This window comes from Vitis riparia, chromosome 15, assembly GCF_004353265.1.
Source record: "Vitis riparia cultivar Riparia Gloire de Montpellier isolate 1030 chromosome 15, EGFV_Vit.rip_1.0, whole genome shotgun sequence".
NCBI lineage: Eukaryota > Viridiplantae > Streptophyta > Magnoliopsida > Vitales > Vitaceae > Vitis > Vitis riparia.
In genome coordinates, this window is record NC_048445.1 from 6,046,610 (window position 1) to 6,063,776 (window position 17,167).

The window sequence follows — 17,167 nt, forward strand, 5'->3', positions numbered from 1 at the left end:
GTCATTTATATTTATAGGAAAGTTTTGTTAAACTTACAACCCTATAAATAATATGCTCAATCTCAATCAAGGAATTCTCTTCTTTAATGTAATAAGGATCATTAGTTGTCAAATCTAGTAAACTATTTTATTCTTCTTTAAGTTTAGGACTTCGGTTATTTTGTTTGCATGATTATTGATTCTCTTAGTTATCTTGTAATGTTTATATGTGATGTAAAAAGAAAATTATTGTAAGTAGTTATTTTTAATATTATCCTTCTATCTAGCGGTATGTGTCATTCTTTCATGGTATTAGAACCTAATCAAACTTCAATGAATTCTTTAATGACTAATTCAAAAATTCCTATAACTACTACCTTCTCTTAATCTCTCATCCTAAATCTCTTTGAAAAGAATCAACTTCTTATATTTATAAATGTTACTACTTAGATTCTTCTAAAACTTACCACCAACAATTAGTTCTCATGGAGCTTTCAATTTCACACACTTCTCATTGGCGATGATCTCATGGGCTTCATCGATGAAACATGCCTATATCCATAAAAAATAATAAAAACTAATGAAGCAAATGAATTAAAAATGATTAATACCCCAATAAATCACGAAGATCTCTCACTTAAAATTATCAATGGTTTTGGTGATGAGTTCAAAGACCTTGCTTCTACTAACCATGGTTGTGAAATTTCCATTTCATTTGAGGAACTACACAAGAAATTGATTTACTTTGAGGCATACCTAGAGCATGAAGTTGAAAAGAATTCTTGTGTGAACTTTTTGAATAGGTAAAATCAACGTAGCAAGCCTTCTTTTCAATCCCACCTTTATAGGCTAAACCCTATTGTGGATCTGCATTTTTCAATTAATGGGAAATTGATTTATTTTGAAAAATTATAGTCTTTTCTTATTTTAGTTTATTTTTAAAAGAGAAAACAAAATAAGAAAAAAAAAACTTATATGAATCTTTATTTAGGAAAAAAAAATACAAGTTTGTAAATCAAAAATGGATTCAGGAGTCAGGTTATGTATCAAGAAGGTAAGGTGATAAGTCGTAACATTTAAGCCTACCTACGTATCTTTTAAACAAATGAAGGAAATTATGACCATTTGATTTTATTTACAAATGAAAACTTTTTATTTTTTTATTTAGAATGAAATTTTACAAATTTATTTTCAAAAAAAAAATATTTCAAATCAAAAAGAACTTTTACACATTATTTTTTTTTTAAATAAATTACAAATTTATTTACAAAAGAATATCCAATTTGATTTTATTAGAGAGAAATTTATTTTTATTATTTTTATTGAAACCATATTCTACAATTTTATTCAAAAAATTTATCAACTAAATTTCTATTTAGGAAAAGTGGTTTTACCAAGAACGTCAGCTTTCACTGGTTTAATTACAAAAATAAGATTTTAATTCAATCTTATTAAGAAAATGATTTCTTTACAACTTTTATTTACAAAAAAATTCAATCCAATTTTATTAAGAAAAAGGTTTTTTAATGGGAAAGAACATTTCAAAATTATTTACAAAAGAAACTTAAATTCCTTTTTTTTGTTTACAGAAAATGATTTTTTATTCAATTTTATATATAAAAAAATTTATTCTTGCTTGGTTTAAGGAAAGAATTTTTAATTTTATATTAAAATTTTGCAAATTATCTCAATTCAATAAAAAAAAAGTTTCAAATCTATTGTTAAAAAAGGGTTTCAGATTTATTTAAAATAAATATTAGAAAAGATTTTATATTTTTCAATTTTATTTTATTGAAGAAAATATTTTTTTTACAGTTTGTGAGCCTGAGATGATTTTATAACTTTATTTAAAAAAATTTTCTATTTCCTTTAGAAAGGAAGGGATTACACAATTTATTTTAATTTTTTTTACCATTTTTATTTAAAAATCCATTTTTTGAACAATTTTATTAAAAATCAATTTTGTGGATAATTTTTATTTAATAAAAAAAATATTCTATATGGTTTTATTTTATAAACAATTTTTTGAAAAAAAATTTAGACAGTTTATTTTATGAAAAAAAAAAAAAACAAATTATGAGATAAACTAAACCGTCTCCCCCAGCAATGTCGTCCACCACCACTGCCTAACAGTAGAAATATAAGGGTTCTGCTCCTTTTATAACCCTTTAAGCTTGGTCTTCATCTAGCTTTCCACATGAAGCCCATCCAAGCTAAGACAGAAAGTGCCTAAAGTGGGCTCATGCACAACAAAAGGCCCGAAGTAGAAATATAAGCCCAAGTAACAATATACAAGCCTAAATCCAATAAGCCCAAAGATGAGATTAAAATTAAATAGCCCAAGTCCAGCAAAATTATATCTCCAATTTGATAGGTTCAAATCATGCAACTCAACCTCAAAATCAATAATAAAAAACCAATAACAAATATGCATAAGTAAGCTCGAATAAATACAAATCAAATGAATGCAATTAGGCCCAAACTCATCAACAATCCAAAAAAAAAAAAAAAAAGCTCTATGGAGATCAAGAAACAATAATAATAATAATAATAATAATAATAATAATAAACAAATAAAAATAAATAAATAAGACTTACTCATTTTGAAACTCATATAAAGAAAATCGGTGGTAGTGGACATGAAAAAGGTGGTGTCGTGCGATGAAAGCCATGAGAGCATGTGGTATAGGTAAGGGATGAGAGAAGAATGGCGATAAAAGAAAATGGGTGTCGAAGAAATACGAAATGATAGAGTAAGAAAGAGAAAGGATGAGACGATGAATCGATTGCCTTTTCCCGATTAAGAACGGGTCAAAGAGGTGCAAAGATTTTTCTCTCTCATCTAAAAGGGTTGCTCTTTCGATCGAGGAAAACCTTTTTGGTTGAGGGGTACCTCTTCTTGGTCGAGGTTCAATCAAACTTTTAACGGTCACCAACCAAGCAAGCATTAAATGTTCAATTACTAGTCGACCAATCAATCAGACATTGATCAAGAAGGGCCTATAGGTGCATCTTTTAATGCCCACAACATACAAATAAGAAGCTCTTATTCATTTGTTGGTAAGGAAAACACTTGCATTAAATTTCATACCTACCTGTTTCTCATTTTTGAAAGCTCTCATTATTTCTTTGGTGCATTAAACTCTCATGTGCTATTCATTTATAGTGCACCCTTATATCCATCCTAACTTTCTTTGTTTTTGCTCATTAACTGTGTTAGGTTGAGTATTTTAAATCTTCATTCTTCAAATAAAGTTGAGTGCTTAGTCTTCAAGTTGGAAATAAACCTAAAGGGTTGATTGTAGTGCTTATTGAAGCTGAGAAATCCAATTGTAAAGACTTGAGAGTTTGGTTGAAGTGCCATACTAGTGAAACCCTCGCTCGAAAGAAGCTTAAAGAGAGTGGACATAGGTGAAATTGGTCTAACCACCACAAAATCAGTCTTTGCAATCTCTCTTATTCTCATCTTTTTATATCAATTGTTCTTTAGTAATTAATTAAGAACAATTTTTGAAAGTATTTTTAAAAACTAAATTCACCCCTTCTTAGATGTTTTTTCTTAATTAATTAATCTTTAGTTGACACTCAATCCCCTCCAAAATCTAGACTCTCATTCTTATTGTTATCCTTCATCGATTTGGGTACCCTTCCTAGCTTAGGCAGCTTAATCTGCACCAAACTCGTGAAATCCCTACCAACTCTCCTTCATCCTTATCTCATTCCCTTTTGAATATAAAAACTATAAATGAGTTGAATAATGAGCCTAATGTTGGGAGCTAATGTTTAATTTCTACTTTCTAACAGAAAATAAACACTTAACTTTCTACTTCATTATCATCTTATCATTTGTTGCTTATTCATCTATAAAAACATGACCTCTCTCCCATTTCCAATGTGGGATTGGGATTGCATTTTTAAGGCTAAGGATAAAAATAATTTAAAGATATAAGTTAAGAGGTTTGAACCACAAACCTTGGGCAAAATATGTTTCACCTCTAACACTAAACCACATGTGCTTAATTAATATAGAAGCACGTAATAATATATATCTTCAAAATGTCTATTATTACTTATATTATTTTTATTTTTTATTTTTAATATTTTCATGAGTTAGTTTTTATCAAATTTCATCTAATCAATATTTTGTATTAAAATATTTGTTGATATATTTATAAAATCAGGTTATTGATATATCTATTAAAATCGATAATTTTATTCTTTGCATGGTTTGTGGCCAACTAAGCCAACAAGTTCTTCCTCTTCTACTTCCCCTTCCTATTCTTGAGAGAATTTGAAGATTTGAAAACTTGAAAATTTCTTGTAGACTTCATAAAAAGATTTCAAGACTTTAATTGAAGAAATATAGTGTTTATTAAGAAAACGTTTTGAATCCAAAATCAAGAATTAAAAATGCTTAGAGGGTATTTTTATAGTTTCAAAGAAAAATTAGACATCAAATTAGGGATTGTCCCCCAATTCATAAATTAATCAAATTTACTATTTTTTTCACAATTTTTTTTATTTAAGAAAAATTTATATGCATATTGTATGTTGAGAATGTGGAAGACCATGATGACAATACCATATATTTAACATATGAAACTACTTTATATCATGAAATAGTAACTTCTACTAAACAAAATTCCCTCTTAATATAATTCTTTCTTAAGATTCACTCTTAATATTACTTGGTTTAATGAGAAAAATAACCATTCTTCCATTTTGAAAATTTGGATTGAATTCTTATAATTAGTCAATTTTCTTTCCTTTTTAGAATGCTAAGAGTCGTAACCGCCAAACAAGAAAGGAAAAGATTTAATTGATCTAATTTCTGGTTTTTTTTTCCCAATAAACCGAAGAAAAATAATTACATTTCCAATTGGGCTGAAACCTGGTGTTATTGTAATTACAGCAATCTCCGAGCCGTCTTTTCAAAGAATCATCCCAGTACGTGGCGAATGGAGATCCACGCCCATCCCTGGCATCCCATCCTTGTTACCTGAACCAAATTCCGAATTTAACCTTGCCACCCCTACCACCCTCCACCACCGCGACCATGTTCAGAAGAAGAAAGGACATTTTCGAACCACAACCACTATCTCCCTTCACCTGCTCCATTGAAACCCTTGATTTCTCCGTCTTCCCAGAAGAATCCCTTCTCTCTCTTCCTCTCCCTTTCTTCAACCCTAAACATGGCCTCTTTGATCTTCGTGCTTTGCCTTTTGCTGTGTTCCATACAGTTACAGACCTGATCCCAATCCAAAAAAACCCATCTTCGTCGTGTTACAGCCTTACAGGAGGATCAAGCGCAGGACCGGTTCGGGATTGTATGTTCGGACCCTGTGCGATAAGGTTTCGGATTTCGAGCTAGGGTTTTGACCGGGGTCGTGAAGGCGAGTTTCGAGGAGGGAGACAAGAAGCACAGGTGGACGGCGGAGATCAGGAGTACGAGGAAGGATACTGTTGACCGCAAGTATAAATGGACGGCGGAAATTAACGGAGCAAAGTGTAGTAAGTTGACGCCTGAGATTAAAGGGAAGCACAGTGACGATATATGGACGGTTGAGATTAAAGGTCCAAAATCAGCTGCCGGGGAGTGCAGCCGCAGTGCAGGGAAAAGGTTCTAAGAAGAGTGTATGTGCATCTGCCAGGTGTACGGCAGAGATTAAACACGCGGGCGATCATCGTGCAGCTACGTCTGTTAGACAGGTTGGCAACCTTATATTACTTGGTATGATTATAAGGCCAGACGACGTCGTTTTAACGTTGATTCTTCACTTTTACTTCCCAAACTCCACAAATTATAGCATAGAAATATGAATTAGTTTAAAAATAGAACACATGAAGTGTATATTAATGAATTACTAAATTATAAAGTATAGAATAAGTTTTAAATAATGTTAAATATGAGAGTGATTTTATATCTTTTTAATAATAAATACAATTTTCATTTTTATTTTTACAACTCAAACAAAAGCATAATATAATATATTTTCATACCCTTTTTTTTTTTTTTACAAATATTGTCTTTTAAAAAAATGGTATAAATATAAAAATCCCTTCTCATGAGCTGAAACTTTGTTTGTTTATTTGTTTTTTTTTTTTTTTTTTTTTTTTTTTTTTTTTAATTTTTTATGTCGCTATCATGTGTATTGGGGAAAAAGGCTTCTTCTGGCAAGAAAGGTGGAGCCATTGCCAAGGTGTAAAGGCAAAGAGAAAAGTGTTGTCACCTCAAGATGCAGCACTGATGGTACAGATGAACTTCAAAATTTATTGGGTACCTCGATCACAATCTCTTCAAGCCATGCGGGAGCTGGCATTGGCAAAGAACAAGTTGAAGGAGCTCAGGGCATTGTTTAACAACTTCTTGTATATACCGCCGATGCATTGCCCATGATGCAGAGCAGCGTCAGATGTTCTCCGAGAGGATCATTGTCCTCCTTCTCACTGTTGATGCCATAGAGGTGTATAGTCTCTTTCATTAAGCCCGGATAATATTGCAGTTCTTTCTATACTTTCCATGAATTATTACAGCTGATCTGCTCATTCTAGAATTAATTCAACCTTTGATGGGTGCTTTATTTTATGTACACTGCATGGCTTCCATGCTTCAAAATTTAGGGTTTTAGGAGTAGAAATTGTCCATTAATAACCGTTATTATTCATTCAAAGGACTATGTTTTTTGAGTCAGGCGTTATAAAGACTCCACTAATGATTATGCTTCTGAAGTGGTGAATCATATCAACCAGTGACAGCTATTCTTTTCCTAAGTTGGCTCGATTCCAGTGGAACCGCCCAGTAAGTACTGGTTCCTACCCACCCCTTTTCCTCAATGTCAGCACAAATGAAGGGATTGGGATCCACCTTTTCATGGGTGATAATGAGTTTCAACTACTTGGTTTGCCAAACACTTTCCTACAGCATTCTCAAATGTTTTATACCGTGTGAATATCTGATCAAAATAGGGTTGCAGAGAAGGTTAAGTACTGAATTCCCCCAACTGAGTATAGAAGAAGTGAAAATCCCCCTTGCAAAAGTTGTGGGTTTTCCTGGACTGCCTCATGATCTGATCTAGCTGCTACTAGTATTATAATGTAGCATTTCATTTGGATTATTTTGTATTGATAGAATCGTGCAATACCATGCATGGTTTTCTTGCTTTACTAGGCGTCTGCTAGAAGTTTGCATGATAGCCATATTGATTCCTGAACATTGGATTTACAGTTTATTCTGATTGCTGGTGCTTGTAATGTGTATATATATATATACACACACGTATATATATAGGGAATTGACCTTATGGTTCGAGCTGCAAGGAGGTCCATGGTAAATGTGCTAGAGGCAATGCTTGATGTGACCGATCCTCAGCTTCCTAGGAAAATGGGTTCGGTGAGGAGGAGGAGGAAGTTTGATCTGCCAGCTGAGGAAAGCATTCAAAAGGAGATTGCTGCGGGTGTGGCAGAGGTTGTCCAAATGCTCGATCAAGAAGATAAGTATGGGAGTGACAACTTCGAAACCTGTCTGTGAGGATCTTTTCTCTTTTCTCATCATAGAATCTGCTTTATTACCGACATTCTTAGGTCTTCTAACGTCATGCATGCATTGGAGCTAAGCTTGAAATAGATATCTTGATTATTTACATCATTTACTTCTTGTTCCTTATAAGTTTTCGATAGTCCCCTAATGTGTGAATCTGTTTCTTCATTTCAATGAAGCATGCCTTTATGTTTTCCACAGTTTTCAACTTTCCCAATCTTACGTCTACTTCTGTACAAGAAACTGATCAAGAAAGGACAGATGGTTCAGGTTGAAGCTCCCATAGGGGCAAAGCAAAGGCCAAACCCGTATATCGAGGCGTAAACTACATGATGGATTTTAATCATGTTGGCCTGGATATAAACTACTGGTGAAATAATTTGTGCAAGAGATCCCCAGATAGTTGCATATAAGCCTGCTGCATTGGATTGAGTTATTTACCTAGAGGGCCCTTCACAGCATTCTGATGTTTTTGCACAGAAGCCTCAACCTACTGCATGAGATAAACTTACAGTCTTTCAGACAAACACCCCAAATCAAGTTTAAAACATGGAAAAAGTTGAAAAAAAGAAAAACAATATGACGTTGGGATTATGTTACTGTCTGAATCTGCAGCTAGATTAAGTTGTTGTTGGAGATTTTGAAGGTTAGCATGCATGTAGTGCAGTGGTCCCATTGTGTTTGTTTGACATTAATGTAAAGCTCTGTAGTCTATGCTTAGGAATATGGAAATGTTGTTTCTTCAAAACACCTCTTGTATGCTTGCAATGCAGACTGTGCTGAGAACACTGTCATGTGGTGCAAAACTTTATCATATAGAGACAGGACAACGGACCAATGGCTATGCGGCACGAGGCCTATCAGATCGATCCATGGCAGAGAAATCAAAAAATGGGAAACACCTGTCCTTGTTTCAGGTGAGTAAAGTGTGTGATTGCAACAAGAGGGTGGTGGGGGAGGGGGAGGGGGAGAGGGAGAGGGAGAGGGAGAGTGGAAAACTAATTTAGTTCCTCCCATGATGATTTCTCTACTTGCACTGCAAATCTTTTGATCAGCTACCAATATCTTTCAAGTTGCTCCAGCCTCCAGAGGTCAATCCTGAAATTGAGTAGATGTTGAATAAATACACTCTTTTCCTGTCTCCAATGAAATTATGGAAACCCTATTTGCTTTTAAGAGTCAAATGTCTTAGAGACATTTAATGGGGTATTATAGCCACTCCATTTTTCTCAGTCCCCAAGAAGAAGAAGAAGAAGAAGACAAAGAAAGGATGGTCCCCATAAATGTATACTTTGGCACTTTATACTGGAAACAGTGAAGCAGGAGGTAATAGAAAGAGAGGCCATAACTCCAAAGGGAGTGACGATGTAGGACAGTTCCAATGATCCACAATCTGTGTGAACGGCTTTAATGATACTCAACTCCCCCAAGATACATAATCAATGTCTTCTCCAAATCATTATTTCCTATAACTGTCGTTAGTACTTTCTCTTATGAAGCCCCCTGTAGCCTGTTGCTGTGGCCTTGTTGTCGAGCCCGGTTACTGGAGAGGTTTGACCAAAATAGTATATTTTAAAAAAAATTTCAAAAAACAAATATATTTAGTTAATTATATTTAAATATAAATAAATTATAAAAACCTATTTAGAAAAAACAAATAATATAAAATATTATATTTAATATCAAAATAATATAATATAATATTTTTTAAAAATAAAGTTATATATATATATATATATATAAAGTTAAAGGTATATTCGATGTCTATTTTAAAATAATTCAAAATCATAATCATCAATTATAGTTTTAAACTTAAAATTAAAATCGTGGTCGATGATTATGATTTCTAACCGTTTTAGAAAAATAAAACTGTAATTTTATGATATAATAACTTATGTGGCATAGACACATACAAATTTATTTTTTGAATTTTTTGTTTTTAATGTACTATTTTGGATCGACCACCTTGTTATATATAACCATTCTAAGTCAAGAAAAAAAAAAACACCAAGAATTTATTTATTTCATATGGATTGTATTTGTTTGATAAAAGGGTCTTTGGACGTGGGCTTACATCGTGGACAAATCTAAGTATTCCTAATGGGACAAATTCTCCTAACTCAATGTCATACAAATTGAGCTTAGAGCAGGACGAGGATAGGGAGTGGATCGGGGTGAGGATAATTTTAAAAACCTGAGAGGGCGAGGGGGACCTACTCCCATCCCCACCTAGATTATGTTTCTAATGATGATTATAAGTATAATTATTATGTAATTTTACATTTATAAAAATTTAAAAAGAATATTCTATATGTAATTTAATGCTTAAAAAATTTAAAATAAATATTTATATTAAATATATTGGTTTTTATATAATTATATATTGAAAACAAAAAAGTAAATAAACATCAGAAATTGCCTTATACGATGAGGATTTCTTTTCTATTATATCCCACGTCCTAATCTAAAATGGAAAATGAGACGAAATAAATTTACAAGGTTTGATGAACAAACATATTTTAAATTAAGTGGGAGTTTCTTTGGGATATCATCTAAATTATTTAATTTTACTTTGGAATTTAAGTCCTGTAATGGTTTTTCAAAACAATTCTAAAAAGTAATTTTTGAAAGCAATTTTTAAAAATTGTTTTCTAATATTTTATAAAACAAAAATTTATTTGAAACCTGAAATATTTTTAACATATCGGTCTAAAATTTTAATTTTAATTGTTATACATGTTGATATAATTTTTTTTTTAAATAACTTTATAAAAAAAACAAGTGAAAATAATTTATAATAATTAAAAGTTTCTATTCTTCAAAACAGAAAACACTTTTTTGATTGTTAATAGTATTTTCCAAATTTTTTATTCTGAAAAATAAAAAACCGTTGTCAAAAATAATAATCAAATAAGCCCTAATTTTTTACAACACTTTGAAAATCCACAGTAGCATAACTATTAAATCATATTATTAGAGTGTTTTTGGTTGATTATGTTTTGAAATACTTGAAATAATTCATTCATGAATGTTAAACCAAACCAACCTAAGTGCAGCGTAGACTTAAAAGCAAAATGCAGAGCTATGGGTGGCCGTGGACTTAGGACTGCACCAAACAATGGTGGTGTATCATAAATTCAGATCTCAATGAAAATTTTGAGAAATTTTCTTAGAGAAAGTGAATATATATATATATATATATATATATAACTAATTATTTTTATATATTACTTTAATTTTAATTTTATATTTTTTTATATAAAGATTAAATAATTTAAAAATACATAAATTTTCAACTAATTATAATTATATTCGTTTTTTTTATAGAAAAACTAAACATTAGGAAAGATGTAATGTTTGGTTCTAGACAAATTATAAGAAAAAAATTGTTAAAAAATATATTTTTTTATGTTTAATTTTATTATATAATTAAAGTTAATTAAATATTTATTATGTAATTTTAAATTATTAAATCATTATATAAACTTATTTTCTTTCCCTTTAGGTGCCTTTATCATTTGCTTATTTGGGAAAGCCACTCATTTTTAACTTTAGATGAATACAAAAGTGACGCTCAACCATTATTTTAAAAATGCAATCTTGATATAATAAAAAATTAATTAAAAATAAAACAATGTGACACATAATAATGGGGCTCCATTAAATTGGTAATAGATAATAAATGGTAACTCATTTAATAATATTATTATTTTGTATAATTAGGCTTATAATAAAATATGTATTTAATTAACTTTTTTTAATTTAAAATCAAATTTAAAATGAGTCAAATATAATTTAAATATATTATAATTATAATAAAATTAATCAATATGATTATAAAAAAATCCATTCCAATCAAATTCAAATTATGTAGGTGACTGAAAAATCTCTATATTAAATGGGTTAAATAGATTGATACAAATTTGACATAAATACAATTATTTTTAATTCATACTCGTAAAAAAAAAAAAAAAAAAAAAAAAAAAAAAAAAAAAAAAAAAAAGAAGGAAATCGGATTCAAATTATGTAATCATATCAAATTTTATCATCCCTCACCCCTTAAACCCTTTTGCAGGATGGATGTATTATTTTTTGAACCAATAGAACCTGAAAGTTAATATTTTTATGACACTAAAAACATTTAATGTGTTGTGTGTCACTCCAACAACATATTGAAAAATACAGATCTGACCAAAAAATGCCAAAAATAAATTAGTGTAGTACAATATTAAATGAACCAATTACAAAATCATAAAAGCAAAAAAAAAGAAAAAAAGAAAGAAAAAGGGCCCCCCTTATACTCACTTACCAAAAATGTATATTTTGAGTTACAACAGGAGAAAAGAATTAAATTTAACCACTTTACCAAACTCACATTCAAAATAATTATTTTATTGTCACATAATTATATCATTAAATTTGTATTTTTATTTAAATTTAAGTTAAAGTCTCAATTACTAACTAAGATTTCAATTTAAAAAATAAAGCTTCGTCCGTTAATTACAACATCATTTTTTAACTCAATATTTTAATTACTAATTGAGATTTCGTTTTTACGAGAGGATGATGTGACACTGATATGACTGAAAAAAAGATCATATCGAAAATAAGTTTTCAAAGGGACTTAAAAGGTATATTTCGGGTTGAACAAACCATTTTTACCCAAATTTTATATCCTATTATATACAAGATTAAAAAACATTTACTGCCATGCTCCACAAAATAACCCCAAACATATATACAAAGAATAATAATTTTATGGAGGGATGGATACAAAAATTACTATTCCAATAAAGGTCTAAATTAAAATTGAATATTATATAGAGAAGGGGGTTGCAAGTTCCCTATAAAATATTAAAATAAATAAATAAATAAAATAGAGTTTTGGCCCAAATGAAGAGACATTGGGGAGGGGAAGAAACAGTTGGTAATTGAAAAAACATTGCTTTATATTTTGTCATTACTCTGTTCTAGGGAAGAAGAAAAAGAAAGAAAAGTGTGGGAAAGAAACAAAAGAGAAGAAAAGGCTGTTGGGGTTTGCAATTCCAGGATTTCCATCAAATTTGTGGGTCATCCACCATACCCCATTCTTACATGTTTCTATTGATATTAGGGTTTCTTCTGCTCTCATTCTCCAAATTTTGACATTTTATTTTTTTGTTTTTGTTTTGTTTCTGTCCTTCCCTTTACTTTTGGCCCACTTGGTACCACAAAACTCAGTACAAGAAAAAGCCAAATATTTAATTAAAATAATTGGCAAAAACCCATTTAAAAAAAAAAAAAAAAAACTATGATTGTGAGAAATAGTTTAATTGGGAAAATTATTTTTAATTTCTAACACCTTTATTACCATTTTAATTATATTTCTTTTTACAAAAGTTGGTTGGGGGTTAAAAAAAAAAAGTGGTTTATTTATTTATTTTTAATATAGAAACACCTGCCAATTTACTCACCTACTGAGTTTTTAGGTTATTATTAAAAAATAATTTTTAAATTTTATCCAAAATATAGAGGAAAATCACTCTGAAAACCATCTTCAATTTGAAAAAATAAAAAATAAAAAAAATGCTTTTATAGGTTCAATTTATTACTTGAGAGGATAGAGTTGGCATTAGGCTATTTTTTTTGTTTCTTTCCTTGTTTCAACTGCAGTCTCAATGGTGCAGAAACTCATTTCAAGGGAAACCCAAAAATAAGTAACAAAATTAACAAAAACCCATTTTGACAAAGTTGTGGAATAATTCAAAATAAAACTCTGAATGGGTGGTTCACTAAATGAGGAAAATATAGCCCTAAATTTTGAATTTGTTCATTCAAAGTATCCTTTCCCATTTCTGCCTCTCCTTCCCTCTTTTCACTTTTGCTCCCAATTTGTACTATCCACACAAGACCCACCCAAAATGGAAATTAAAAAACAAAAACAAAAACAAAAAAACCCAACAAAGTTTTTTTGATCAAATTGTGAGATGAGTCTTCAATGGGCTTCTAATTTGAATTGGGGACTCCAAGACCCACTTTGTTAGGGTATGTTCCTAGTAGGTAGGGTCAGTCAGTAGGTGAAGGATTTTTGGGAAATCTCTTCAAAACAGCCCCAATAAAAGAGGAAAAAGGCAATGAAACAGGACCTCTTGTCACAGTTACTCAGCATTGCATTACTCTCTGTCAGTGTAAAGGAAAAGGAAACCATTGAAGCATTTGAATTGAACCATGTACCATGAACCATGAAGAAAGAGCATTAAAAAACTATGTGTTTTGGGCCTCTTTCATTTGAAATTTGTATTCAATATTTTGCCCTTTTTTTTAATGGGGAAAAAATATTAATTAAATATATTAAAATTAACACCAAAAAAGGAAAATATATTAATGAAAGATGGTCATCTTGTCACTGTTACTCTTACAAAGGAGAAAAGAAACAAATGACCGATTTGAATTTGAAAGGGAGATGAGAGAGATTTTTCTACAAAATTGGGAGACTTTTTTCTTCAAATCCTAGGAAACCTGAATAAAAACGTGAAATACCGAACATGCCCCTCAAAACCTCCCCCACCGCCACCATCAGTCCGTAGTCCGTACGCACTAATTCAGTACAGCGGCGACCGCTGTGGAGTGCCCTTTCGCCGGTTCATCATGCCGGCCGAAATCTCCGAAACCGGGGAGCATATCGGCCGGCAGGCTGTCCGGTACACCGATACGCTACTCCGCTTCTTCCTCACGAACTCAGTGGTCGCAGTGCAAGCCAGAGTCCGGCATCCGACTCCTCCGGCACCCTCGCCGGCGCTCGAACTCGACGACGTCCTCATCGAGCCTGGCGGTTCGAGTACCGAGTCAGGCGTGAGTGAACCGTCCTCGAGCTCACAACCCGGTTCGGGCAACGTGAGGTACTCGCACTCGAAGAGGTACTTGGACAGCTTGCCTTCTGTTCTCAGGAGATAGTCAATCTGCAAGAACGATAGGAAACAGTGGGAAACAAGAGACCCAGATGAGGACAATCGAAAAAGGCGAAATGGGTCGGTGAGAGAATCGAAAATAGTGGAGGTTTTGTTTGGGGTCTCAGGAAGGAAAAAAAAAAAAAAGGCTTAGGGTTTTGTGTAACCTTGCAGGAGAGGGAGCAGAAGTGATATGGGTCTTGAAGACTCCTGTCACAGGTGCTGCAGATGTTCCCGGAGCCTCTGAATTGCCTTGTCTGTGGCCTTTGATTTAAAAACACCACTTTTGCACTATTCGTGGTGTAAGCCTATTGTAAGAAAAGAGAGAGACTCAGATGACTGAAGAACACTGAAAAAAAAAACCCAGAAATACTTGGTTTTGATTTTTGTTTTGAAGATTCTACTCACTTGAACTGAAGCACAGTCCATCAATTTCTCAGCATCATCCAATCTTATAACATCGTGGTAAACATACCTTCTAATCTGATAATCAGAAATAATAAAGATTTGAGAAAAAGAAAATATAGATAGTCAGAATTTGTTTTGTTTTCCCTTTGTTTGGTCACTGAGAAAAGTAGGAAAAGAAAATTTTATGACCTTGTTTTTCTTATTAGTAAGGAATTTAGCATAATTGAGATGAATTTTTCATTTTGGAAGCCAGTATAGCAACAAAGAAATAATGGGGTTAATAGAGTTCAAAACTCTGTGTTCCTTGTTGTTTCCTTGATTTTCTCGGAAAACAAACGGAAAATTGGTAAAGTATCTGAAGGAACCTGCAAAAGTCGGTGAGAGCGGTGAGGGGACAAGCAGTGAGGGCAAATACTGGTGCAACAGTCCAAGCAAAAGATGTTCTTTTCATTCTTCTTTGCGTACTCGTGAATTACACAAGCGTTGAAGAACTTCTCCCTGAGAAGAGCCTCAAGCCATCTAGGAAGAAGATTTGAAGAAACCATCTGAAGAACAAAAAAAAGCATGAGAAAAACGAACAGAAAATGAATTAAATCATGTCTCACAAGGAGAAAAACAACAAACACTAAACAACAAACAAGAACCCAGAACCCACCATCCTTGGTTTTTCCAGCTTTGAATTCTGATGAGAAAGAGGGAGACAGCGAGAGAAAATGGTCACAGCTCTATAAAGACAAGAGAGGAGCAGCCATCCACAAAGAGAGAGAGAGTGAAACGGCGCTTCTGCAACTGCTAGTAGTGTTACTGTTACCAATGAAAGAGAGGAGTGGGAGAGAGAGGGGCTGGCCTCATTTAAAGAGGTGGCGTGGTGTGTGTACTGATGTAAGGAAAGTCTGAGAAAATAAAAAGGAAAATTTTCAAAACCAAGGAAAAATTCAAACACCCCTGAAATCAGAATCCAAAAATCAAAAACTTTCCTTTGTTTATTGTTAATTTGTTACCCCAGTTCCCCTCAAAACCCTAAAAACCCTAACCAAATGGTTCTCCACGTATGGTTGAGTTGAGCTGCTCTCTCTCCCAGCTAAGTGCTAAATGACAAGACCAGAGATGGTGACTTTTCTCAGTTGTCGGTAAAAAACGGTAAAAAAGAGAGAGAGAGTGGGGAGATTAGGGTTTAGGGTTTTTCAATTTTTGAGGGCAAGTGTAGTGATGATCTTTGTTGGATATGGCCAAATCATCCTTAGTAGGGATGATGAGTAGGAAAATTGTTCTTGATAGTCATCATGGGTTTTAATTTAATTTTATATTAGGATGAATTTTGAATTCCTCTGTGATTTGGGCTGATATTTTTGGAATGATTCCAACCAATTTTCTCCATCATGGAGTTGAAAAGTTCATCTCAGAATGTTAATTTGACTAATACTTGGTCCATACTTTATGGAGGAATCTCCCTTTTAAACCTCCCTTCAAAATGCTTTGGACAAGAGTCTAGAAGTGTTAATTTTGACTTACATAAAGTCCTTTTAATTGCCAATGATGGAAAATGACACATTTTTTAATTACAACTTCTGAAAATAATATAACTAGACTTAATTTTACAGATTCTTTCAGGGCCATTACATTTATTTATTGTGGTGCAACATGTTCTTTAAGCCTAAAAATGGTTCACTCAAAATATGATAATGAAAATTTATGTTTGTTACATACGGATCATTTTTTAGATAAGACACTCAAAACTCAATCTTAAGATTGGTATTAATCTCTTAGGGTCATAATCATGGGTGTTAGGGTTAAGGCATTACCGAGTAGTTTTTGAGCCGGGTTACTCAAATGATATTAATCAATATAAAAGACTTAGATGATATTTGTTTTTTTTTTTTTTTTTTTTTTTTTTACTTTATTTTAAATAAAATTTAAAACTAAATAATGTTAAGTATTAAGTTGTTTATAATTTTCAATATTTTACTTCTATTAAGTATTAAAAATTGAAAAAAAAATCAATATGTTACTTTTAATATTCATAAAATAAAATAAAAATCAAATATTTTAATTTCTTTTGTTCGATATAAAATTTTAAGAAGTAAGAAATAAGTCAATAAAGAGTGAAAAAAATAAATAATTTAGAAATAAATTACTTTTAGTAAAAGAAAAAAGAAAAACAAACAAACACCACCTTAATCTACCTTTAATGGATACTTTTGTTCACAAAATGCTTTCATCATATAGCTAAAATTCACACAAATATTAGCAAAAAAAAAAAAAAGGAAAATCATCATGTACAACAATAAATATTAAATTATAAAGATAACATTGAATG

The 17,167-nt window shown here is 31.6% G+C and overlaps 2 protein-coding genes across 2 annotated transcripts; one reads left to right on the forward strand and one right to left on the reverse strand.

Moving 5' to 3' along the window:
* Nucleotides 1–1,000: 1,000 nt before the first annotated feature.
* Nucleotides 1,001–8,264, forward strand: LOC117931897 (BAG family molecular chaperone regulator 7). The gene is given in 8 exon segments (XM_034852973.1): nt 1,001–1,033; nt 4,892–5,263; nt 5,266–5,306; nt 5,351–5,586; nt 6,144–6,346; nt 6,348–6,443; nt 7,268–7,503; nt 7,696–8,264. Coding segments are annotated over 8 exon segments (1,362 nt in total). The 3' UTR covers nt 7,841–8,264.
* A 5,582-nt stretch (nt 8,265–13,846) lies between these two features.
* LOC117931791 lies at nt 13,847–15,845 on the reverse strand. The gene is made up of 5 exons (XM_034852861.1): nt 15,506–15,845; nt 15,216–15,395; nt 14,851–14,925; nt 14,610–14,750; nt 13,847–14,454 (listed from the first exon to the last, which is right to left on the reverse strand). Exons 1-5 carry the CDS (start codon nt 15,506–15,508, stop codon nt 14,098–14,100), a joined length of 756 nt encoding a protein of 251 aa, XP_034708752.1. The 5' UTR covers nt 15,509–15,845; the 3' UTR covers nt 13,847–14,097.
* Nucleotides 15,846–17,167: the final 1,322 nt, after the last annotated feature.

Coding starts and splice junctions, on each gene's coding strand:
- LOC117931791 (XM_034852861.1), bottom strand. Junction 14,926..15,215: donor GCTCTCACCGACTTTTGCAG/GTTCCTTCAGAT, acceptor TCTGATTATCAG/ATTAGAAGGTATGTTTACCA. Junction 14,751..14,850: donor TGGACTGTGCTTCAGTTCAA/GTGAGTAGAATC, acceptor TTCTTACAATAG/GCTTACACCACGAATAGTGC.